We start from the raw sequence: 26,734 nt of genomic DNA, 5'->3' as shown, positions 1-26,734 counted from the left end.
GCTTCAGGACATCATCATCTCCTCCCTCTGTCCCATTCAAAGTGGCTGGCTCCTGTTGGACTTCCAGGGGAAAGGGGTTAAAGCTAGCCAATTATTCAAGCTCCCCTTTGTCTTTTTCTTCCCAATGAATACCCTCAATATTCTGTGTCTCAACCTTGAATAAGCCCCATCAAGGTGTTTGTTTGGTCTTTCTGTGTATCTTTCTCCTGCCTATGCAAAAAGTACCACCTTACTTTTTTGATAGAGGAATTTTGACAGATATGAATGGAACCCCTCCACCCCAAACTGGGTATTGTTGACAATGATGACAATACCTTAGAAAGAAAGAGTTATTTATTCTATTTACAGGGCTCCTAAAATTGCACTCTGTGCCAGAGCTGAAAAGGATGTCTATTACACATGGTCAGAAAATCCAGGTTCAGAAGCTGGTCGTACTATAACTGCTCTTCTCATGGCTCTCCACCTTGTACTCCAACAAGGACCAGAAGACATTACTATCAGCACTTTTGGATACTCCGATTGTCACTTGTGAGCCACCTGAGGTGTGACAGGCTCCCTCCCAGAATCCATCTTGACTTAGAGTCAGTGGGTGAATCTCTCCACATTGAACCCATGCCGTGGCTATACCTGGGAGCTTGAGCTTAAACTGCGTCAGGCTGTTGCTGGGCAGTATCCCGGCAAGAGGTTCCACTAGCTCATAGCCGTCCTCCCAATTCGTAAAATACTGGGGAAAAACTGGCCACTTCACATTCTTGTTTTGGGAGGAAAGGAGGTAGCTAAGGGCACAGTCATGGTCACCTGGATCAAATCTTTTCTTTGCCCAGATGTGAAGGGCAAAGTTGCCAGCATGGGGCAGGTGAATCTTTAATTCAACCTGGTCTTCCCGACATGTTTTCCAGATGTGATGCCTCCTTCTGTCCTCTGGCACGATGCTGGTGTCAGACTCTAGAGTGACGAAGAAGTCTAGATCAGTGCTCCGCGTGAATGTGACATTGCAGCGCCCATCATCGGTGTGGATAATTGGGCTGGTGGGCAAGGCCTTCAGGATCCCATTTTCTTCTGTGTGCCAGCTGGGTCCCACAGGATAGAGGAGTGTTTGGGGCAAGCACATGTTCTTATCCACAGAACTGCATTTCAGGGAGTATTCTAACACATGGCTATAATTCGCCTCCTTGTCTTTGAAAGCTTTGGCAAAGATCTGTAAACTATGAGTCCCAGTCTGCTGGGGATAGACTTCCAGCCTCACCCCATTCCTCTGAAGCATAATTAAACAGTTTCCCTTTATTCCATTCATGTTACATTGGAAGAGTGCTGGAGAATGACTCTCAATCAGAACAGTTGCTTTGCCATTGTCTGTGAACAAAAAGTATCCTTTGGTTAATGGCTGAAAACCATCCCATGCAGTCTTGATCAATTCTGGGCCACCTGAGCATAAAGGAGACAGTCTATGGAAGAAGGACTGCCCTGCTGCCTTACAGCTGCCCATATTTTATATTTTAGATAAAGATGTTTGGTGAGTATGCCCTGAACCTCCTTCACATAATAAAAAAACCCATTAGGCTTGTGGCCTGTTTGATGATGAAAACTCTCTTCCTGCAACTGCTGGAGATGAACAATCTGTGACTTCCACAGTGCCTGAAGGAATGGGTGGCATTCCCATGATGATACAAAAACCAGTCAACTACTTTTCATTGGTGTTTGCACTCACATAAATAAAGCAGTGCAAATATTCCTGCACCAGAAATCAGAGGGGCAAGTTTTCTTCTTCACTCCTCATGCACTCGTTATATACAGGAAAATAAAAATAAGTACTTGCCCCTTCGTAGGAAGGAGCACATTCAGTGAAAGAAAGCACTGACATAAGGGGTTAGGATTGTGCCCAGAGAGATTGAAGAGGGTTAGTTCTTTCCCAGAGGAAGTTTATTTATTTATTTATTTATTTATTTATTTAGAAAAAGTTTACACAGAGCTAGGGTGCAATCCTAACCAACTTTCCAGCACTGACATAGCTGTGCCAATGTGGCGTGCACTGCATCCTGCAGTGGGGAGGCAGTCAAGGGGGCCCCCTCAAGGTAAGGGCATGTTTGTTACCTTAACTTGGGGCTGCATTGCAGCTAAGTCAGTGCTGGAAAGTGGGTTAGGATTGCGCTGCTAGTCCACAAACTTAGGTGGGTTCTGTAACTGTCTTGCAAGAATTTTCTGATTAGGATTCCTAACATGCTCTCTTCACACCCAGAAACTACTGAAGCCCAGTGGAACTATGTTCTGCTGTCATAAATGCCTCCACACAAGGGTCTAACCCTGGATAAGATTGGGCCATAAACCTGTTGTCCCTCCACCCTCCAGAAACTTGTAATCAGTGGTATGCTACCTCTAAACATACAGTAAATGTATTTTTATACATGCGCCCCACTCATGTGTAAAAATGGGTTCGGGATTCATGCTCCCCTAAGATATATTTAAACCTCATGTGGAAATCTCCGCAAACCCTGCCCCAAGAAACATGACCTTATTGTCGGTGCAGTTGAACTCATAAAAAGGTAGAGGAGATGCTACGAGCTTCTTTCTCACTTTACCTGTACTAATAATTGATGCATTTGGAGATGCTGCAACTAGTCCTACTGAATAAAATGCAGATTTATACCACAGATTGTATTCAAACTGCTGCAGTGTCAGGGTCTGTTTCAGAAGCTGCCACTTGTGTTCTTTTGGGAAGTGATCATTAATAAAAAGAGCAGGATGAGTGAGGAAGTAAAATTCATTGTATCTGCAAAAGAAAAAAGGAATCTCAATCAGGGCAAAATTCTTTTGTGTTGCACAGCATCCCTTCAATGAATTCTAGAAAAAACCAGGCAAAGCTGCTGGCAGATAAGCACAAACTACTTTAGCACTCATAGTTAAAATCTCTGGCCATAAAATTCAAAAACAACTAATGTTGTTTGATGAATTAAAGAACAAAGTTTTGTCCTATAATCCCTGTAGATGTCATCAGGCATGGTGGAGTTTTGCCTTTGGATGCCTCATGATTTCTACAGCGATTCTAGGATGAAACGGTGTTTTTTAGTTCATCAAACAACATTAGTTGTTTTCTAATTTTATGGCCAGTATGCCCAGAGATTTTAACTATGAGCGCTGTTGCTTCTGGCTATGATAATCTGAGAACCTATGAACTACTTTAGTCTCTAAAAATGCACACTGTGGCACAAGTTGCACAAGCCCCTCTGACATGACTGGGAGCGGTGCAAATGTATGGAACTGCTCAAGCACAGCTTCCAATCATTTTAATGGGATTTGTGAGGGGGGAAAAATATCCTGTGGGTTGTGCTCAACTTGTCCCCCAAGTATGAAAGTTCACATGGGGTAAACTTTCAGTTCCTTTGTCTTTGGCACTAAAATTGGCCAGGGAAGTTCCACCACATTGCACCTTCTCCTGAATACTCAATATTATAAAAAGAACTGCAGTGGCACAATACAGGGTGCGTGTATATGTCCTGCAATGACCCAGCCTTCAAGTTCCCCACAACTACACTGATGCTGTAGATGTAACTAGTATGGATTGAAGGTCCATGCACTCTGTGCTGTCATAAGGATTTAAAATTCCTCATCAACTCCAAGAGTATAAATGGACAATTGCCAGTTTATGTACACCTCCTGATCCTCAGGTTTAGCAGCCTCTGCTGGTCAATTCTGGCAACTTGCCCCTCTAAACAATGTAGGTAAACTTAGCCCTCGAAGCATCCCATACAGTGACTGGTCTTTCTACTGCCTACCAGATAGCATCCTCAAAGCATCCCACACAGTGACTGGTCTTTCTACTGTCCACCAGACCCATACCTGCAAATGAACTGGGTACAAGAGTCATTCACACTGCCACTTCCCCAGGTGCTGTCCAACAAATGCCACCTTCCATCGAGATAAACACTATTCCAGGTGTGATTAGTATCCTGAAAGCCATTTCCTATTTTGTAGGAATATCCTTTGGCATAGCCTGACAATTTCTTGCATTCTATCCCTGCAATACTAAAGGAAAGAAGGGGATTCAGAAACACCATTGTAGTCAAGGAGACTATTGCATTTATTTGTACATAGGCAGGACTGTGTGCTGCAAGTACATCGTGCAGGTTGAGATAGTTATTGTGAGCAGAACAGCCTGAAGATTAGAAAAACCAACCTTTTCCAACTATTAAAACAGGGAAACGAGACTTGAAATTATGTGGGTAAGCTGGTGAAGGATGAAGTGGGCAGTGGGTGTTGTCTGAGCAGGATTTGAAATGGTTGTGGGAGGACTTCAGTGCTGTGAAGATTTTTTTTTAATTATTCCTTTGTTAGTCAATGTAGATGTCAAATTATGCCAAACAATGCCAAATTAAAAAACAATAACAACTTGCAAATGTTCTTAATTTAGTCACCTTACTATAGTTGAGTATGTGTACTTAGGTTGCAATCCTATGCACACTTTCCTGGAAATAACCCCCATTGAATACAATGGGATATACTTCTGAGTAGACCTGCATAGGATTGCACCGTTAGAATATCTTTTTCTTCCCAAGTCTATCCCTGCCTCCACCTTCCTCCTTTTCCCTCTGTTGTCTCTTTTCCATTTTGAGATTGTAAGCCTTTTGAGACACAGACCTGCACTCTTTCTAAGGGTCAAATAAAACATTTGTGGGGAAAGTGTACAAAAGAGGAGAGATTTCTTTGGCTCAGAAACACAGTTGATCAAGGGAGGAGAGCTTAAGTTTTCCCCCTCCTGCCATTTTCCTGTCCAAAATCAATACCCTCAAAGTGACTATTTGTTCAAATAGTTTGCTTCAGAAGCAAATCACCATTTGGGGGAAATTTTTGACAGGAAAACATTGCAAGGGGAGACAGTAACATTTAATCTCTCCCCCCACACACACACACGGATGCTACTGTCACAGACAGGATGCCCCCTCATCCCAGCTGTTCTCTGAGGAGGTCCTTTTGTTTGGAAGCATGCCTCTTTAGCACATTCCTATGAGCATCTAGTACTTGAGTGCACAACATGCGGTCCACTAACACATTTTGCATGGCCCATGAGATGGGATGTATGTTGGCAATACTTTTAGCTAAAGCTCTCCTGCCTTTCCCACAGCAGATGACAGCATCTGCAGAAGCACTCAATTGCTGTCTTTGAAAAACTTTTCAAAGTCTGTTGCCTCAGCTGTTATAGCTGGTGTCAGGATCAGCTGGATTTGTCTAAGGGCCATGAACCAGTATTCCGTCTTGTCTCGATGCCTAGCTGAGCCTTATGTGTGCTTCAAGCAACCAATTCTGAGATTCTCCAGCAACCTCACTACTGGTCAGTGGTCACTATTTGACCAATACCTTGAACAGAGGAGGAAGCATTGCTGCATTTGGGCAGGTGAATGCACTGACCAAAATGATGGAGTAACTGCATAAACCTGACTGGCCCACAAGCAACAGAGGGAATCTTGAGGTAAAAGGCAGTGATGAGTTGAACAGCAAAAGTGGGAGAAGGTTGCTAGTGTGTGTGTGTGTGTGTGTGTGTGAGAGAGAGAGAGAGAGAGAGAGAGAGAGAGAGAGAGAGAGAGAGAGAGAGAGAGAGAGAGAGAGAGATTGTTCATTTCCTTGAAAATGTCCTGTTTCCTGTGAGAGGAGGATGGCCCTCAGCTCCTGTGTAGTAGCCCATTCCTCAGCTTCCCAGTACCCACTGGAACAGTGGCGCCAAAACGGCTACCGCTGTATCCAGCAAGCGCTGGGAAGCAGCCAGAGGTCTCCTTGGGAGAAGAGGACAAAAGTCCCCTCCCTCCAGGAAAGCCCCAAGCCCCACAATGGGGCTTCTCCAGTATGTGCCGGCTATTTCGCTGGCACAGACTTGAGAGACTCCATGTTGGGTCTTCTGGTCTGACACAAAGTTCAGGATATGGTGGCACCAGAGCTCCGTATGAATGAAGCAGAGCTGTTTGAATGTGGTTATAATTTAAAATGGCTGAAAGAGCAAAGCAATGAAAGTCAAGTGGATGAAAGTCAAGGTATTGTATTATGGTGGCTTAGCTCTCTCACGTTTAACATGTAAGAGGAGACCTTGGAGCTATTTGAGTTGTGCGTACCTGAGTTTCTCCTTTGACCCTAAAGTGTAATGTACATAGACAGCACTATATAAAAAAATTGGCAAAATTTTATTATCTGTATTAGGTTAGCTAAATCAGTGTTTCTCAACATTTGTCCTCAGCCACACCACTTCACATGTCCCACCTATCTAAAGTACCATCAGAAGTAACTGGCAATGACCATTGGCAGCTACTTCTGGATTGAGATGCCAGATGCAATGCAACAAACACCGGTAAGAGGCTCAGGGTGGGCAGGAAGGCTTTTCTGAGCATGGAAAGCATGTTTTGGAGCCTCCTGCTGCTAGTTGTGTCATGTTCCTGGTCTCAGTGCTGGGCAGCAGGTGCCCAGGGGTCCCACAAGTACCACCAGACACCACCTCAAGTACCACTGGTGGTACCCGTACCACTGGTTGAGAAACACTGAGCTAAATAATAATTTATCTTTCTGGCCCATAATTTAGATCACTTTGGTGCAGTATTGTGTTTTTTTGTGCCGCCCTGGGTCCCTTTGGGGAGAAGGGCGGGGTATAAATATAGTTATTATTATTATTGTTGTTGTTGTTGTTGTTGTTGTTTAACGTACAGAACTTTCACAGCCCTCTCTATAGTTTGCGGTCAATTCCTGGGAACATGTGAATATGACAAAAAATGTGAGAATTTAAAAAAAAATTACACAAATGTAGGAAAAAGATTACTGTTGTGATTGATCTGATGAATTGACAGGGCTTTTCTAGGACTGCTCCATCATTGCCAATTACCTGCACATTTTTGCAAAGAGTGCAGCATATCCACAGCAAATACTCTTTCGTGACTGAAGGACATCTGCTGGAATACAGGCTACCTTAGCACGATCATGAAAGCCATCCACATCATATTCTGAAGAAATAAAAGACATTTGTGAAATGTCACCCCTGAAGCCTACACCATGGCTTCCTCATGAGGAAGCTGATTGAACCATTCACAAAAGAGGCTATACTATATCTCCAAAACTAGACACGATAGGGCAAAGCGGATGCCATTTTTGGAATCAGCATCCCAAATTCATATCAAACCACCATAAAGTTTGGGAAAAACTTTTCTGACCCTCAATTTTGTAGGCCTGTGTAATTAGCCCACAAGTGGCAGACCTCCCATTATGGACAATGGGTCAAATACCCCAGGCCGAAGCCTTTAGGATCTTTAAATGAAGTATAAGTTTGAAAATAAAAATAAATGGCAGGAGAATAAAATGCTCTAATGTACAAAATAAATGTTTGGTGTCTCTTTCTGTATACTCAGTGAGGTGTGGCCATTGTGTCATGATAAGCTCCTGCACTTCAATATTTATCACTGTACCACTGCAGCTATGAATCAGGAAGATTCCTTGGCCAAGAAATTATTTGGCACTTCCTTGGCCAAGAAGTTCCCTGTATGGTCATAAACATAGCCGCCTTGGATCCCTTCGGGGAGAAAGGCGGTGTGTAAAAAAAGTAAATAATAATAAATAAACAGGTCATTCACTCTCAGCCCAGCCCTTGTCTTCAGTATGACGAATGCTAATAATAATGATCTCCCTTATAGGCTGCTTGAAAAATTAGAGAACAATATAACATATGTGAAGTACTTTGAGCACTCATGTCCTGCATAAATACAAAGTATCATTCTTATCACATAATTGTTGCTGGTGTTTACCAGCCATTTAGTGCTAGTGGTAATATGGTTCTATATAGAGCAAAAGAGCAACATAACTTCTGTCCCATCAGTCAGAACCTATAAAAGAACAGCATGCAATTTGTCAGTGTGAAGCAGGCCCTAAATTAAACAAATTATGAAAACCCTGGGAGCGGAGCCATCTTAAAGGAGCAGAAGAGAAGAAGGCTAAATCCATGCTTGGGATAATTAGAAAAGGTATTGAGAATAAACTGGTTAATATTGTATAACTCGATGGTAAGGCCACACCTGGAGTACTGCGTCCAGTTCTGGTCACCACATCTCAAAAAGGATATACTGGAAATGGAAAAGGTGCAGAAGAGAGTGACCAAAATGATTACGGGGCTGGGCACCTTCCTTACAAGGAAAGGATACAGCGTTTGGGGTTCTTCAGTCTAGAACAGGGGTGGGCAATCTTTCAACTTTAGGGATCCTGGACCTTTAATAATTGTGTAGGAGAATCTCAGCAGTTATAGCTTGTCATCTCACGGATGACAAGTTACACCTTCTGAAATTCTCTCTTCTATACCAGGGGCGTCCAAACTTTTTGGCAGGAAGGCCACATGATCTCTCTGACACTGTGGGAGGCGGTGGGAGGGGGAGAATTAATTTACATGTCAAATTTGAATCAATTTACATAAATGAACTTATATGAATCAATGAATCAATCAATATGAATCAATGAAGGCTGTTGCAATAGCTCAAGGCCTATAAAAGGTCTTGCACAAAACAAGACCTTTTCACTTCGCTGCTGCTGCTGCTTCACAGACATAAAACAGCAAGCAGTGGAGGGAGCCCTTGGCCCGCAGCTCATGCAAGAGGTCAAACAGTCACCCTCATGCTGAGAGCAGTCACGTCAGGCCAGCATGAGCTCAAGCAAGTCTCTGGAGGGCCAGGGGCTCATTTAAGACTGGGGGCTCTCTGGGAGTCCCCAGGGTCTGCAAATGGCCCCTAGGCTGGGGTTTGAGCACCCCTGTTCTATATAATTGTTAAAGGTCCAGGATCTCTAAAGTTGAAAGTTTGCCCACCCCTGGTCTAGAAAAAAGGGGGGGCCACGACTGAGACTTACAAAAATATGTAGGGGATGGATAGAGGGATGTTCTTTTCCCTGTCACACAATACCAGAACCAGGGGATGTCCACTAAAAATGTTGGGAGAGTTAGGACAGAGAAAAAGAAATATTTTTTCGCCTAGTGTGTAATTAGTCTGTGGAACTCCTTGCCACAGGATGTGGTGATAGTACCTGGCCTAGATGCCTTTAAAAGGGGATTAGGCAGATTTCTGGAGAAAAAGTCCATCACAGGTTACAAACCATGATGGGTATATGCAATCTCTGGATTTTAGAAGTAGGCTACCTCAGAATGCCAGATGCAAGGGAGGGCACCAGGATGCAGGTCTTTTGTTGTCTTGTGTGCAGGCATCTGGTGGGCTACTGTGAGATACAGGAGGCTGGACTAGATGGGCCATTGGTCTGATCCAGTGGGGCTGTTCTTATGTTCATTGAAAAATACTTACAGCTAAGTCAGTAACATGGGTATACAGGTAGTTTTGGAAAATTGTCTAAGGGTGCAGTCCTAACCCCTTATGTCAGTGTTTTTCAGCACTAGCATAATGGTGCCAATGTTGCAAGGTTGATAAAGCAACTCAAGAATAACTCAGGAGTACTCAAAGTACTCAAGAATAACTCAAAAAGTACTTAGGAGTGAAGGTTTGCAGGCTTTTTAATTTCATTGCAAGCAATGGGCATCTCACAGGACTAGTGTCCAAAGTATGAGAACAATTACCCAATATTGATTTTAACTTTTATACAATTTTTGGCTCTTTGTCCCAAAATCTAGACTTCCCATTGGCTGAAATTTTACATCAGAGATGAGGCTAACACCTTATAGGTCACAGATAAGGTACAATTCATCTCATAGGTATATTTCAGATTAGATTTGCATTAAAGATGGAAAAATGGAAATAAAGAAGGCAGGAGGTCTGGTCTAGAGGGTAGAGCCTCCGTTAGCCTGAAGAAGGTCGCCAGTTCGAGGACACCGGCAGCTCCCTGAACGGCTGAGAATGGCGAGACCTTGAAGCGGCTGACAAGCTGAGCTGAGTGATTCCACCTGCTCTTGGTGTGAGCAAGAAGCGTCTTGGCTGCCCTCCATGTGAGAGATGGAGCTGCTTGTCAGCCTGCGTGGGAGAACTGGAGGCCAGAAGTGAGACCAAACCAGGAAGATCCATTTTGAAATTTTGCGTGGTTCTTGAAAGGGAGAACCTCTATGATTGTAAAAATCCCCTTGAGGGATTTAGAAATGCCTGCCTATGTAAACTGCCTTGAATAAAGTCAAAGGAGTAATCCGATGATCAGAAAGGCGGTATATAAATACCTAGTTGTTGTTGTTGTTGTTGTTGTTGTTGTTGTTGTTGTTAATTCTTTGACTTAATTTCATTTTCATTTCATTTTCATTTTCATTTCAACTTAATTTTTACTAATGAAAATTCCCCCCCCCCCAGAGTTTCCTCTTCAGTAGCTGCCTAGCACCTGCTATCTCTTGAGCTACAAACACCCTGAGCAGAGGCTTCAGCCAGCTTCTTTCGGTCAGACTTGTAAAAATGATTCTTTCTTAACACCAACCAGCTTTTTTCACCATCTTATGTGTTGCTATGCTTATACTGGGCTATCCGGTGGCCTTTACATGTGGGTTACAGTCTGGGGTCAAAGGTCACCATGCCTTACCAATGGGCTGTGTGGTGCATCTTGCAGTTGGTTGTCACTCATGGAGGCCTCCTCAAAGTAAGGGAATGTTTGTTCCCTTACCTCGGAGCTGCATTGCCCGTATGTCAGTGCTGGAAAGCATTGACATAAGGGGTTAGGATTGCGCCCTAAATATGAGGAAACACGGTGAAACTTAGAAAAATATAGGAATTGTGTTAAGTACCAGTAAATCATGGCTCCAGCTTACCAGAAATCTCTTCTTATCTATATTCTAGATAATAAGAATAATTTCGGGGACCATGCAGAAATCAGATAATTCTGCCTAAGAAAGGCAAAAGAATAGTTTGTGTTACAGGTAGGGGCATAATAGTAGTATGGCTCCCTCCCAACTCTCAACACTAGTGTCATCTGCTGAAATAGTATCCAGAACTCTTAGAGCTGGCAGAACGGTTCCCTGTGCACAGTGGCTTTGCTAGGGGGGTGGGCTGCGCTGGGTGACGCGCACAGAGGGGGTGGCACTACTACCAGCCAAAATTTTTAAAATCTTGGTATTTTCAAATAATACCATCATGTTATGTATCATTCAATGTGTAATTTCATGCAGAATGCAAATAAACTGCATTGAAACAACTCTATTCTCTAAAAGTTATTTCAATGCAGTTTATTTGTATTCTGTATGAAATTGCAGAACAAAAGTTATAGCCGTAAAACCAGCGGGGCAGGGGGATAGTGCATCACCATGCCCACTGCCCAAGGTCCTGTCAACAGCATGGGAGGAGGTCCATCATGGGGCTGACTTGCTGGCCTCCCATACTGGGTGACTCAAATCCTAGTGATGCCACTGCCTGTGCAGGTTCGAGGTCTTGTTTAGGCCCCAAGAGAAAGTTTACACTAGTGCAGGGATTAAAGAGGCAGGGCAAAGGAGTCTGGATGAATGCCTCCTTATTCTAGTGAACTTCACGGCTAAGCAGGGGTCTGGATCTGGGTCTCCCACAGCCAAACAAAGCCCTATATGCAAAAAGACCCCCACAGCTGACTATGAGCAGGAACAAGCCTGCATGTGCGTCTTCCATAGTTTGCCTGGGGCTCTGAATCTCTGCCAGAAACCTAACATTTAGGGTTAGGGTACCAATTAATTCTCTTAACGTAGCAGGTCCGTTCACAGTACTGAATGGTCAACATAAATAGTAGTTTTATCCAGACCCGGGGGGGGGGGGTATTTTGAGCTTATTTAATGGTGTCTGCTCTGCAGAGAAACAGCAGCGGCCACCAATTTTCCTCCCAGTGTGGTGACTTCAGCCTGGCAATAAGGATTTTCCACCTCTGGTAAAACCTCTGTACCTTAAGCAGATGCATTACAGACAGAAATTCAATTATGAATCTCCCCACCTAGCAAGAAGGTGCAACAATGAGAAAACTGTCACTTTGGAAGGGCTGTATGTCATGTGATTGTCAAAGGGGCAGAGTGTCTTATGTAAAAGATGACTACTCTACCTACCCATATTATGGCAAGTCCACATCCAAATGGCTCGGACTTTCTCTATATCATTGTGGGCCTCTCGGAGCAGGACACTCACCAGGTTTTCTATGCTGTTCCTAACGTTCACCTGTTACAAAACAGGCAGTAATAGTATAGATTCAGTAGAGGTTAATGTCAAGGAAAGCCACCTGCTCTAGTAGAGCCACCTGCCCCACTAACATAGAAAGAGCTATATGAAGGATGACAATAGCACTTTCCAAGTCCACACTGGACAGGCACCTACTACAATATAGCATTCTAAGTTTTAAAAAAATCATCACAAATAGTTTATCAAAACAGACAAGACACAGAAACCCTGATGTGCAACAGGCTGTCAACAATGCAATCTATTGCCCATAACCTCAATTTTCAAAATGTACACAGTCTCTCCTAACTCCAGTTTGGTTTCTTAGCTGACAATCCTGAGAGCCAGCCAGGACTTTGCCTTGAAGGGGGGAAGATATGGTTTCTTCTAAACAAGATCATACTAATAAAGGGCCAGTGATAGGAATGGAAAGCTGTAGCACTGATGGGCATCCATTGATCTGTGTGTCACCTTTCTCTGAGGACTTGCAAATTTGGGCTCTCCTTCGTGACATATTCTCATTTGCAAGCCCAAGTCTTCCTCAAGAATAAATTAACCTTAACAGCCCAGTGGCCAGGCTACTTACAGCACAATCCTATCTTCTGCTGCAACAGGCAGGCCAGGAGGCCTGCGCTGTATCCAGCGCAAGATAGGGCCCCAAAGTGGCTTAGCTGGAAGCCACTGCAGTCCCTATTTGTCTCCTCAAACCTGTGCCACCTCCGGAGGTGGCATAAGTCTGAGGAGAGCAGAGCATCTTGAAGCCACTCCATGCTGCTCAGGAATGGGGGTTGGGATCTGGCATAAATGCTGGGTCCCAGCCCCATCTCCTGCTCCCTGCCCGCCCACCCCCAGGATCACCCTCCCCCTCCCTGGAACGCCTCCCTCCCTCCTCCTTCCCACCCACCCTACAGCCTTGCATCGGCCGAACTTGGCCAACACAAGGCTCCCTCCCCAAGTTGGTGCGGAGGTTGGATTCAGCCTCCACAGGCTGGCGCACATCCCTGAGCCAGCCCAGCTGACTCCCAAGGAGGCGCAACCCTCCTGGGTCAGCGCAAGTGTCAGCCCAAGGGCACATTAGGATTGTGCCCTTAACAGCCTTTTCAGTCTCCTTCTCTAGGATGTCTTTCCCACCAACAATTCAAGCATTGGTACAGCCAATACCCTGCTATACCTTTTGTCCCTTCAGGAACCTTTGATTGGGGTGCAATTAAGCCTTTGTGCCCTCCTGGAAGAATACACCTTAATTTAACCAAGCACACTAAACCCCTGGCTACACACCCAGAAGATGTTCCAGATACCATATCCAAGAATGTCTTTGAATTATTTGTTCAAAGTCCCATAACTAACCCAACTTTGGAAGCAGAATTTTGCAATTTTCTTCTCCACTGAAGGCATTCACACCATCTGTTTTGATAGTCTTTCCCTCCAACAGAGACTTCTACTCTGTTGGTTCTTGGTGAGATTTTCCTGCTTGGATTGCCTCTTGCCTTCAAAGCCACCCTCACCTTTGGGGGAGCTACTTTCCCTGCCCATCAAGGGGCACCTTTTTGTTCTCTTTCAGGTGCCAAGTGAAATTTGTTTTTCCAAACTTTTCTGCATTTATGGAGGATTTTTTTAAAAATTGCTGCTGGAATTTGATGCCATTTTTTACTAAGTTCTTGACATTTTATGCGTTTTAATTGTTGTTTTAATGATTCACTAATTTTTATTGTATGCTGCCTTGGCCCCATTTGTGGAAAAGCAGGACATACATGTTTTAAAAACATAAACCTATGGTCCCTTGGTGCATTATGTTTTTATTGTACTTCTTGATGCAGACAGGAGAAGATTCCTTCTATGAATAGATCATGCTTGTTAGGGTCCTCAAATTCCAAATCTAGACGGGATACCATCATCAATACCATAGTAAACTCCAATGAAGAATGTATGTCAACTTAAGATATGGCTCACCTTCAGTGCATAGGCATCCAGTTTCTTAAAGTGTTGCAAATCCAGTGACATTGATTTCAGGCTGGATCTATCCCATGGATAAGCTGGAAGTAAACAGAGAATATTTGTTGTACAAATGGAGCAAAGGCATTATGTGTCTCAGAGGAGAACATGGATAATTTGAACTTACCATAAATTTTCATTCTCAGGGATTCCAGAGTGCAACAGTGTTTATAGCTTGGGAAATGCCTCCTTTGGTTGACACCAGCAAGAATGACACAAAGAGGTTTCCACACCCAGACCAAGCCTGGAAGAAAGCTCTTAGCCTTTACTCGTGAAAACTATATACGGTATAAAGAACATTCAACAGAACAAGCACTCTGTGGGGCACATGGCAGTAAAAAATACTGGAGAAGAAAAACAGAACATCATCCCACCAAACCTAAACTGATGTGCAGGTCCAACACTGTCAATAAATTAGAGGCCACAGACTTATGCATCCAACTCTGACTAGCAGATTTTCCTCTCTCTCTCTCTCTCTCTCTCTCTCTCTCTCTCTCTCTCTCTCTCTCTATATATATATATATATATATATATATATATGTACAGCAGGGATGGACTTACCCCTCCCTGCACCTGGGACAAAGGTCCACGATGCCCCCCCCCAAGTGAAGCCACCTGCCTACCTTCCAAGCACGACGGAGCCTCACATGACCATAGGACCGACTGGGGAAGCCTCTGAGACTTCCCCTCGGTCTTGAACTGCACTTCTGGAAAACCAGAAGTGCAGTTTCTGACCGCGTCGGGAGCCTCAGAAGGCTTCCCACATAGTCCTAGAGTTGCGCAGGCTCAGTGCCTGGGACTTCTGCTCAGTGCTAGGTTCACTGCTGTGTACCAACAAAAGGTTGCATCAATGGCAGTAACAATATGACAGTTCCTGAATGAGTGACAGTTGTGACACATTTTCAGGTCACTTTTCGACACAATGGGTCAAAGGATAGTCCCTATAAACTGCTTAAAAAGCAGAACCTCTAAAACAGGGATGTCAAACTCATTTCATACAGAGGGCCGAAGTTAGCATCATGCTGCCTGCTGAGGGCAAGAAGCAGCACCATAACGTAGAAAGAGACACCATTAAGCAGACAGTGGCCAGAAGTAAGCACTTTGTTCACACATTGAAACTCATTAGCTGCGAACAACAGAAGAGCAAATGTGCACATCTTGAGAGATAAGAGACAGCCCAACTAGCAAGCTGAGAGAGCCCACATAACAGGGGCCAGATAAATTGCTTCCAGGGGCTGCATTTGGCCTGCGGGTCTTATGTTGGAAACCCCTGCTCGAAAAGAATCATACATAATGCTTTCCAGTGAGGAATGACCCAAGCCTGCAAAACCAGATGAATGCAATCTCTTCTCCATCATGCCACCATGGAGGGAGAAACTCTGCATTCAAAGAACGGTATTTCAAAGACACAGAGCAGCCATTTTCAACCAGTGTGCCGCAACACATTGGTGTGCCGTGAATGGTCCCCAGGTGTGCTGCAGGAATTTGGGAGAGGGTCATTTAGTAGTAGGGCCTTTGGAGGATGTGAGACCCCCACTGGCAGCATGATGTGCCTTGTTGATTTTTCAAAAAACAAATGGTGTACCTTGACCATTTTAGTGCCTTGCCAGTGTGCTGTGAGATGAATAAGGTTGAAAATCACTGACACAGAGATTCAGACTGGGTCCCTGAAATGCAAAGAGAGAAGGCTCTCCAGACATCCATCTTTCTCCTTTGAATGAAAGGGATTTAGGCACAAAAAAGGCAAGATCTGCAAACATGAAACGTGAGCTGAAATCCTATATACACTTACCTGGGAGTAAGTCCCAATAAACTCAATAGGCTTTACTTCTAAGTAGTGCTATTTAATCTCAGAAATAAATGGAGCATATGAGGAGGATAGATAGACACCTAGCATTTTGTGATACGTTCTTTTTTTTTTTCCTTCCCTTTTCTAAACTTAGCACTGACTAAGCCAGATGGACACTTTACCTTAAACATCAATCTCCACTGCAGGTAAGACAGAACTAAATGTCTTTCTTTCTCCCATCTCTGGGCAAGACCCAAGGAAGATACTGTCAAAGCATGGAAAAGACTCACTTTTTGTAGGCCATGGCAAAATAAATACCCTCTTCGGTCTGAAAATAAACTGAAATTAAGAGAAAGCTCTGAGGTGCTTTCCAGTATCCTGGTTTATTAGCTATGTTTCAGTTTAGGTGCCTGGGCTGAATAAACAAATTGCTATTGCTTTCAGTTTCATTCTGAGATGTTTCAGGATTCCTGTAACTTTCATCAGTTACAATAAATGGAACCTGCATACAGGGTACATTTTGTGATATTTGTGCGAGCTCTTATCTTTTAAAAACAAACCTACCACTCACAGAAAAGGCTCTTTTCTTGCAGATCAAGGTGTGCTGCAAGGTCTACAAGTTCAATAAACAATCTCTAATGGCTATGGAAAACTAACTGGAATTCTGTGTTTTGGAGACTGCTTTTGAAGAATCTATAGATGCCACAACATCTAAATCCAGATGCTGCTACTGTCACTTCAGGATGGAAAACTGAAATCATTAATTTCTCATTCCATTATCAAGCTCAGCCTTAAATGGGTTGAATGTTCCTAATCCTTGGAGTCCCATTTAATTGACTATTCACTATTGAGTGCCCTGGGACACCTTGTCCTGAAGTCCAGTAAAGTGTTATGTACAGAGACTGAAATCTTTAAAATTCAGAAAATGGTCCTTAGGTAATGCAGCAGCTTCAAGGCTGGAGGTAGTTTCCACCATCCTGATTTTTGATTATGTATTAAATGTCCTTCAGTTTATTCTTAGGACTGAGTAAACAAGTTACTTTTACCTTCAGTTTCATTCTGATACGTCAGTTTTGGGGATTCCTGTAATCTTCATTTCTTCATAACGGAAAATTATTTCTGGGGCTATGTTTCACAGAATCTGTGTTATCTGAGGGCAGAACTAGCCGCTGTGGCAGAAGTACTGGATGAATGATGTACTGGAATACAGGTGACTGTCAAACACAGCCTGTGGGAATTTGAAGCTGACAAACTGACAAAACATTGTTAAGGGATGAGTTTAAAGCAGAAATTGAATGGTAGGAAATGGTCCTTTTAAGCCTCTGACAGCTAAGAGGAGCTCTAACCCTGTGTAGTGTGCCTCCATCCTGGAGGCCCTGTCACATTTTTCAGTATTCATCTGGAGGTTAATGTTGATTCTTGGAGATTTGAGACCAATCCTGGTGGTTTGGCAACCTTTGAAGAGGGAGATGGGGGCTGTTTTTTCCGCAAAGCTAGGCCTCAGTGCACCTGTAACTGATCTGCTGGGCCTCAGTACTTCCATTTTTCTAATGTTATACTCAAACCCTGTGGTTCTTAAAAGTAAGAGGATGCTGCTTGCTCAGGAGAGGAAAGAGACAGGAGCTTCCCCCAGTTTTGTTCATCTCTGAACTCTAAGACCCTTGCATCACTGCTTGGTTCTTGACACATTTCTCTTGCACATCATTGAAGAGGAAAACAGGAAATGTTCAGGAAACATCCCTCTCCTTTTCCACCTCAGAGGCAAGAGCTCAGTTTTGCAGTTTGGCAACTATCAGACTCCAGTCTTGCATCTCAAAAGGAAAAGGGGGAGCTTGTAATCAGGGGAAAAGAGATACTGGGAACTGCCACACCTCAAGTGCTTGTACTATGCTTCTCTGAGGTACTACTGAGGAGAAAAAATAAATAGGAGCAACCAAGCTCCTGGTGACACTGCTGAGGTAAAAAAAGATGGGATACAGCAGTGGCCTCAGAGAAACTCTTTGGGGTTTTACTTAGAACATGTCTCATGGCTGCTGAGGAGGTGTGGAAGTTGGTGAACTAGAATTGTGATTGAGGGGAGCAATTGTTTCCTGCCTCATCTGCAAAATTCAGAAGGATGTCTGCCTGTTGTGAGGTTCTGCAGGACACCACAATTCTGGCTAGCTGACATGATGGAAGGGTCCCTGTGGCCAAATAGCCACTTTGCCTCACTCTTGACATTAGCCAGGCAGGTGTGCAAGCAGACATAAAGGCTGTCACCTCAAGAAAACATCTATCCTCAGATGCTGCTGGGGTCAGGGTGCAATCATTCCACAGCTCAAGTCTCTGCTTTAAAGAGAAAAAAAAGAAATAAGCTGCTGAAAGAAAATGGAAATAGTGTCATCATGATTGCTCAGAGACAAGTGAAACCAGAACTGTGAACCAGAACTGAGCTGTCTGCTATCCAGGCAAAGCCAAAATGGAAGCCAAGGGGAAGCCCTTGTCCTTGGTGTCATTTCTGCTGTTGGATTTTACTTGTAAACCAAGAGGAGGCACTTTTTCAGAAATAATGACAGCCTCATTCCAGAATTACTGGAAAAAAGAAAAGGGCCCAAATTGTTATTTAAGGCTACGTGAATGCGGAACCCCAGGGAACCCCAAGGCTCCTAAAAATAAAGACTTTTCCTACTGTCTCCAACTGTCTCAGTTTGAAGTGATGTCATTAAGCAGGTCATGACCACAATGAAGCTCTGCAGCTGAGAGCAGCTGAAAGTGGTGCTTGGAGGGCCAGATAAAGAGGTTCTGCAGGCCACATCCAACCCCCAGGCCTTGTGTTTGACAACACTGCCCTAGGAAAATCCATGAGAGAGTGCAAGCACATCACCTACATGGCTGGTCCTCTTGGTCTGATTACAAAGGGCTGGTTGAACAGCCACTGTTGGAGATATAAATAAAAATAAGGCCCAAATCCTAACCAACTTTCCAGCACTGATATAACTGTGCCAATCGGACATGTGCTGCATCTTGCAGTTGGGTGGCACTCATGGAGTAAGGGAATGTTTGTTCCCTTACCTCACAGCTGCATTGCCCTTATGTCAGTGCTGGAAAGTAGGTTAGAACTGCGCCCTATGTAAGTAAGCAGGTAAATGCAGTCTTAGCAGTGGGTTAGATGGACCTTCGACCTGATCCATCAAAGTCATTCTACAGAATGTTCAATTTGACAGACCCATAAAAGTCAACAGTCTGGTGGTGGGTATGGGGAGAAGTTTACAACTGACCTCCCACAGCACTGTTTAGCTCCAGTTTGCCACGGGGCAGGATTTAACCCCTCTACTTTTAGAGCAGTGGGTCGCAAACTGTGGGTCGGAACCCACTGGGTTGTGGTCTGATTTTTGGTGGGTCACCAAAGGGTGATGAAAAGATCAAATAACGAATTGCCGCAAGCCCATTCAGAAATCAGTACTGTAGCTGCCAATTACCATGGAAAGAGCTTAGTTCCTGCAGTTTGCAAGCATGTGTAAATATAGGGGGATAAATGTTTGAGGGTCTTTTTCTGGTTATTATTACTTATAAATTACTTACAAATTACTTATAAATAAATAAATAAATGATTTCTAGATCTCCTTTTTTAAGGTGGGTCCCAATGCAGCAGTGATTTTCAACCATTTTTATCTCGTGGCACACTGGCAAGGCACTAAAATGGTCAAGGCACACCATCAGTTTTTTGACAATTGACAAGGCACACTGTGCTGTCAATGGAGGATTCTCATCCCCCAATGGCCGTACTAAAAAATGACCCTCTCCCAAATTCCCATGGCCCATCTGGGGACCATTTGCGGCACACCAACGTGCCACAGCACAGTGGTTAAAAATGACTGTGATAGAGCGTCTTTTACAAAAGTGCATCCTGTTGCCAAGCAGTTTGGGAACCACTGTTTTAGATGAAGGGTCTGGTGATGGGGAAGACTGCATGTCTAGGAGCCAGCCAAGGAGCTGCCTTGACTGAGCTTCCCATAGAAGGGAAGACCAGGAACCCGCCATGCCTTCACCTGCTCCAGCCAAAGGGGAGCCTCTGCCCCTGTTGTCTGACTCCTCCGAACTCTCGACACTGTGGGACGGCATCCCTCTGCTGCTGCACCACATCTGGGGATAGAAGTTGGCTCCCCAGCTCCCCCAAAGCCAGCACTTGAGCCACAGGGCACGGTTCCTTTAAGTCCCAACAGTTTTTCTTGGAGTGGGCGGGGCCTGAGGCACCAACCTGCTTGCAGGGCCAGATAAACTCTCAGTGGGCTTCAGACCTTCTGTTCCTTCGGCAACATTCCAAGCCTGCTGCTTGGGGCATAACTATCATGACTTGTAACCTGTGATGAACTTTTCCTTCAGAAATGTGTCCAATCCCCTCTTAAAGGCATCTAGGCAAGATGCCATTACTACTTCCTGGGGCAAGGAGTCCACAGACTAATTACATGCTGGGTAAAGAAATATTTTCTTTTGTCTGTCCTCCCAACACTCAATTTTAGTGGATGTCCCCTGATTCTGGTGTTTTGTGACAGGGAAAAGAGCATCTCTCTCTATCCACTCTATTCATCCCCTGTTAAGTAAGTTGGCAACCTTCAGTCTCGAAAGACTATGGTATCGCGCTCCGAATGGTGGTTCTGGAACAGCGTCTAGTGTGGCTGAAAAGGCCAATTCGGGAGTGACAATACATCCCCTGTATAATTTTGTATATCTCATCATATCCCCCCTCATGACATGAGGGTACCTCTTTTCTAGACTGAAGAGCCCCAAAAGCTGTATCCTTTCCTTGTAAGGGAGGTACCCCAGCCCAGTAATCATTTTGGTCGCTCTCTTCTGCACCTTTTCCATTTCTCTATATCCTTTTTGAGATGTGGAGACCAGAACTGCACACAATACTCCAGGTATGGCCTTACCATTGATTTGTACAACAGCACTATAATATTAGCTGTCTTATTCTCAATAGGAAATTGAGGAAAGGAAAGCACCCTACAGGTAGACCACAGCTGCGATACAAGGACATCTGCAAGAGGGATCTGAAGGCCTTAGGGATGGACCTCAACAAGTGGGAAACCCTGGCCTCTGAGCGGCCCACTTGGAGGCAGGCTGTGCAGCATGGCCTTTCCCAGTTTGAAGAGACACTTGGCCAACAGTCTGAGGCTAAGAGGCAAAGAAGGAAGGCCCATAGCCAGGGAGACAGACCAGGGACAGACTGCACTTGCTCCCGGTGTGGAAGGGATTGTCACTCCCGGATTGGCCTTTTCAGCCACACTAGACGCTGTGCCAGAACCACCTTTCAGAGCGCAATACCATAGTCTTTCGAGACTGAAGGTTGCCAATACATTCTCAATACCTTTTCCAATGATCCCAAGCATGGAGTTAGCCTTCTTCACTGCCACCACACATTGGGTCGACACTTTCATTGAGCTGTCCACCAGCAACCCATGATCTCTCTTCTGATCTGTCATAGAGAGCTCAGAACCCTATATGTATTGATTCTTTGCCCCAATGTGCATGACTACATTTGCTTACATTGAAACTCATCTGCCATTTTGCTGCCCAGTCTCCAGGGAGATTTTGATTAAACATTAGGAAAAACTTCCTGATGGTACAAAGTGTTTGGCAGTGGGTCTGCCTCAGAAGATGATGGACTTGCCATTGTTGGAGGTCTTTAAACAGAGGCTGGATAGCCACCTATTGGGGATGTTGTAGCTATGGACAGCCTGCATTGGCAGGGGGTTGAACATGATGATCTACAAAGTCCCCCCAAACTCTATGATTCTATGAATGCTGCTTTTCTGCTTAGATGAGAATGGACTGTGTTAGTGTTTCCATAGATACTAGGGGTATGAGGGGAAAAAACATGGCTAAAACACAAGGCACAAGCAGCTTGTAGCTAGCATGAGAACCAAGCAACATGTAGCTAGCCTATGAGAACCACATAAACTTCAGTTGAGCCCAGCAGTTCTCACATCAGAAGTCCAGACAGCCAGAAGTTATCAAATAGGAAGTAGGCCTGAAGAATTAAGAAAAGTCGGCCAAAAAGAGAAAGGCGTTGATAAGAATAGGTGGGAATGTAATTGGGACCCCCATGCAGTGGCGAAGCTAGTGAGGGGCGGGGGGGCAGTCCACCCCAGGTACCAGCCTTAGGGGGGTGACACCACAACATTGCTAACATCGCAGAGGTTACATGTAAACCCATCATGCAATATACCATTGGATGCGGAATTTCCAGCTGAATACAATGCAAAAAAACAGAGGAAATGATCTCCTTTTCATCAAAAATTATAGCCAAAAAACCAGAAACAAAAGATGCATGGAGCCCTATGAATAGTGAAACTGAGCCATATCACGTGTTTACTCGCAAGTAGGCAAATGTGCCGTAGTCCCCTGGCAAGGGCAGGCTGAGAGGAATCCAAGGACACCAGAATAGTTCCTATCCAATGAAAGCTGCCCCCAAAAAACACCCAAGAAGGAAGTCCTTCCCTCCAAGCAGGCGAATGGATTGAGCGCTATGGAAAGTGAAAGTAAACCACATGGTCGCGTTTACTCGTGAGTAAACAAACGTGCCTTGTCTGCTAGTCAAGTCAGGCAAAGGGGAATGCAAGCCTGATTGCATGGTCCCAAGCTGATGAAAGTGGAGCTCAACAACTGCTCCAGAAGGCAGCACCCCCCCCCCCCAAGAATAAAACAGAGGCTTGAGCTGGTAAGGTGGGCACTGGGGAGGAATGAAAATCTCACTGATTTTTTTTGTGTGTGGGGGGGTGTTATTGCAGGCAGGTCACAGAGAAAATTCACTTGGTGAAACAGGACTGGCTCCCCCTTATTTAATTATTTATTTTAATTTAATTATTTATAATTATTTTATTTTGCTTGACGATATCACTTCCAGCCATGACATCACTTCTGGTCGGTCCTGGACAAGTTGTCATTCTAAAAAGTGGGTCCCAGTATTAAAAGTTTGAGAACCACTGCCTTAACTCAAAACAGGCCAATGAGACATCTGGGGTGGGGGGGGGTGACACCCTAGTGACCATAATTCTGGGAAATCGTGGCTTTTAGGAATAATACCATCATGTTATATACCATTTGATGCAGAATTTCATCCATTGCTTGTGGGGAAATATTCACTGCATTTATTTTCTAGCCATTATTATTATTAATTTCATGTCATGATTATTTCTATCTCTCAGAATCACCTACCTCACATGCTTCCTCCTTAATAATAAACTAGCTAACGCAGCCCCAAAGGTCTATCTAAATAACAACCTACTCCCTTACAATCTCTATCCAAAATATCTTGGAGTAACTTTGAACCTGACTGTCTCTTATAAGTCACGCCTCCAGAACACATCCACAAAAATCAATACCAGGAACAACATACTCCAGAAATTAACAGGAACAAGATGGGGAGCTTCAGCCACCACTCTCAGAACATCAGCATTAGGATTGATCTATCCGCAGCTGAATATTTATTTTATATTTATTTATTTTTCACATTTTTATACCGCCCTTCCTCCAAAGAGCTCAGGGCGGTGTACACAACTGCTCCCCTCCTTCTTGTCCTCACAACAACCCTGTGAGGTAGGTGAGGCTGAGAGAAAGTGACTGGCCCAAGGTCACCCAGGAAGCTTTGTGGCTAAGGGGGGATTTGAACCTGGATTGTCCAGGTCTAAGTCCACCACCCAAACCACTACACCACCCTGGCTCTCAGAATACTGTGCTCCAGTACAGTTTAACAACTTTCATACTAGCAAGATTGATGTCAGATTAATTGAAACCATGAGGATCATAAGCAGCTGTATAAGACCCACTCCTGTCTGTTGGTGTCCCGTCTTGAGCCACATAGCACCACCAGCACTACGGAAACAAGAGGCTTTAGTGAAAGAATACAGAAAAATCACCAACAACCCACTTTTACCAGTGCACGCTGATCTTCCTCATCTATCAGTCGGGAGGCTCAAATCCAAGAAGCCTTCTCTGGCACTCGCACAGCATCTGCACAACAATTTTAACATCAATGCCCAATGGAAAGCTAAATGGGCAGTCGAACACCCAGAAACGGGTAGATATATAGACAATCCTACACTTAAGGTGCCAGGTTTCAACTTACCTCGCCAGCATTGGAAAACTTTGAATAGGATCCGTACTCTACATGGTGTTTGTCAGGACTCAATGTTTAAATGGGGGCTAGAATCTACCCCTCAGTGTGATTGCAGGTTCTCCCACCAAACCACGTAGCCACGTGTCTGGCTGCAAACTGAGGGCGTATATTGGCCCATGGTCTGACTTTTTCTATGAAGGTAACTCTGTCCTTGAATGGCTGCATGAACTGGACATTGAATTTGATCTAGTCTAACTGATATATAAGTACATGTATTATATGCCATACGCTAAATAAAATAAACCTACCTCACAGGGTTGTTGTAAGGACAAAATAAGGGGAGGAACCATGTATATCACCCTGAGCTGCTTAGAGGAAAGGTGGTATAAAAATGTGAATTAATTAATTAATTAACTAATAATAAATAATATAATATAATATAATAATTAATTATGTCATATGGGGTGACAAAAATTTATGGGCCCCAGGTGTCAAATGACCTAGCTACGCCTCTGCCCCATGTATAATGAGCTCAGCCACCAAGGGGGGCAGAAACTTACCTGCGTGTATGACTATGTGTAAATACTGAAGCCCTGCCCCACAGGGGGCAGAGACTGGCCTGCTTGCTTCCCTATTCTGCAGCGTTGTCTTTCTTCTGCAGAATACACCTGGAAGCATTTCATCCTTCAAACCTATTACATATTGATTTTGTTGCACCAGGACAAATCATGCACCCTCTATACCAGTGATGGCTAACCTTTTAGAGACCAAGTGCCCAAACTGCAACCCAAAACCCACTTTTTTATCACAAAGTGCCAACACGGCAATTTAACCTGAATATTGAGGTTTTAGTTTAGAAAAAAAAAAACTCATACATTAATATCTTTTACCCACTATTACTTGTAACCCTTAATGAACTTTTCCTCTAGAAATTTGTCCAATCCCTTCTTAAAGGCATCTAGGCAAGTTGTCATCACTGCTTCCTGTGGCAAAGAGTTCCACAGACTAATTACATGCTGGGTAAAGAACTATTGTCAGGGAGGGGGTGGCTGCAAGACCATGGCACTGCTCATTTTCTCAAACAAGAAAATATACTTTTTTAAAAAGCCCCACCCACAGAAGTGGGCTCTAAGGCTGCAATCCCAGCCACTCTTTCCTGGGAGTAAGCCTCATCAACTCTACTGGGGCTTACTTCTGAGTAGACACGCACAGGAGCAGACTCCAATCCAAGCTTGCAGAACAGGCAAAAAACGGAAACAAATGCGGGGCAGGTGGGGTGAAGGGAGAGGGCAGAGGGAAGCAGCCGGCCCTCCCAACACACGGGCTCAGAAGAAGCCTTGGTTTCCTTTAAAGGGACACGCAGCTTCAGCGCCCCTCCCCAGGCTGCCTGGCTCAGCGCTGCCTGCATGCCCTGTCTGGCACACGTGCCATAGGTTCGCCACCACTGCTCTATACATTCCTTCTGGTAAGCAGATCCACAAGCAAAGAGCTACTGTAGCAGGCCAGTTTCCTCTCACACCTGGCACTGTGTTAACAAGTGTCATGTATGCATTCCTTGGCCTGGTGCATATGGCTTGTGGCAGCAGCCAGTACTGTGCCCACAGTAGTGCCCCCAGCATCCCACGCGGGTAGCAAGTCTGGGTGAGATAGGAAAATGTAAGATCCCAGGAAATCTCTGGGCCTCTTTTGAAACCTGAGGTGCTAACAGCTCAGAGTGACCTCAGATTGACCACAATGGCAGGTGAATGGAAAAACACATGGCTCTGGGTATGTTAAACTTGCAGTTACTGAACACCTCCAGGCAAGCTGTTGATAAACAGAAAATAATCAGGAACATGAAGAGAGATCCCCAGCAGGGCACCAGAGTGCTGCAGAGGGAGGACTCGGAAGTCAGGGAGGACTTGGGCTTGCTACATCTCTGGCCTGCTAGGTTTTAAAGAGCTAAACTTGGCCCAGAAAACCAAAGCAAAGGTGTCCAATATGCTTTGCGACACAAGGACAAAAACTGGCCTTTGTGCAAACAGCCTTCAATTCAGTTGACCCCACAGGCCTTGCACCCAAGTCCATGGAGGAAACCACAACAGAACGCATTTCCATGCACAAGAGAGCGTTTTGTGCATGCATGCCCACTAGGCCCCATGAAGCAGGTGCCCAAGGATACCTGGTGCCATCGCTCTTGGGATGCCAATGCAGAGAAGGCCCTGTCTGCCAGACAGGGAAATGATTATGTGATGCCTGGCATTGATTTTGCCGCAGTGGCTGTTACTGATCAGTTATTTACTCTGCAATTTAACGGTGGATTTCTTAATGCTGCAACTGCTAAGATACTTTCTTCATGCATCACAATCTAAACATGATTTCAAATGATGGAAGGCTGTAGGTAGCCTGCTGCTTCCCTGGGGCAGGGCTGGCCCACCCACGAGGCCAAGTGAAACACTTGCCTCAGGCAGCAGGTTGGGGAAGAACGCTCATCTCTGCCTACTTGCCTCCACTGCTCCTCCTTCTCCTTCCACACGCTGGGCGGGGGGGGAGGGATGGAGAGGGGGGAAAGGAGGAAGGAATGACCGAGTCGTGCCAGTGGCTGAACCGCATCGCAGCCCAACCCGGAGCTGCGCGTGGTGCCCGCTTTGCTGGGGAGACACGAGGGTGAACTTCTCCTGCAGGGAGGGGGGCTGAGCTCCCGGGGACCAGGTGTCGTCCCTGCGCGAGTGCTGTCGCCTGCAGGGGCTGCCCCTCCCTCTGCGGGCCGCCAGCGCCAGCCCCGGG

The 26,734-nt window shown here is 44.8% G+C and overlaps 1 protein-coding gene across 3 annotated transcripts in view; it reads right to left on the bottom strand.

The window, feature by feature from the left end:
• Positions 1-315: 315 nt before the first annotated feature.
• LOC136641125 (kyphoscoliosis peptidase-like) overlaps positions 316-26,734 on the bottom strand; it is a 45,583-nt gene continuing 19,164 nt past the window's right edge. The window contains exons 1-7 of one of the 3 annotated variants that reach the window (XM_066616784.1): positions 14,209-14,510; positions 14,040-14,122; positions 11,984-12,092; positions 6,854-6,971; positions 3,835-4,020; positions 2,577-2,767; positions 316-1,353 (exon numbers count right to left, since the gene is read on the bottom strand). In XM_066616784.1, coding sequence (XP_066472881.1) covers positions 419-1,353; positions 2,577-2,767; positions 3,835-4,020; positions 6,854-6,971; positions 11,984-12,092; positions 14,040-14,122; positions 14,209-14,221 — 1,635 coding nt within the window. In that variant the 5' untranslated portion in view covers positions 14,222-14,510 and the 3' untranslated portion in view covers positions 316-418. Of the gene's footprint in view, positions 1,354-2,576; positions 2,768-3,834; positions 4,021-6,853; positions 6,972-11,983; positions 12,093-14,039; positions 14,511-26,734 lie in introns of those variants that run through there. The other 2 variants (XM_066616786.1, XM_066616787.1) reach the window with 2 other exon arrangements.

Source organism: Tiliqua scincoides, chromosome 2, assembly GCF_035046505.1.
Source record: "Tiliqua scincoides isolate rTilSci1 chromosome 2, rTilSci1.hap2, whole genome shotgun sequence".
Lineage (NCBI taxonomy): Eukaryota > Metazoa > Chordata > Lepidosauria > Squamata > Scincidae > Tiliqua > Tiliqua scincoides.
The sequence above is the reverse complement of the archived record's forward strand: the minus strand, read 5'-3'. Positions and strand labels throughout refer to the sequence as shown.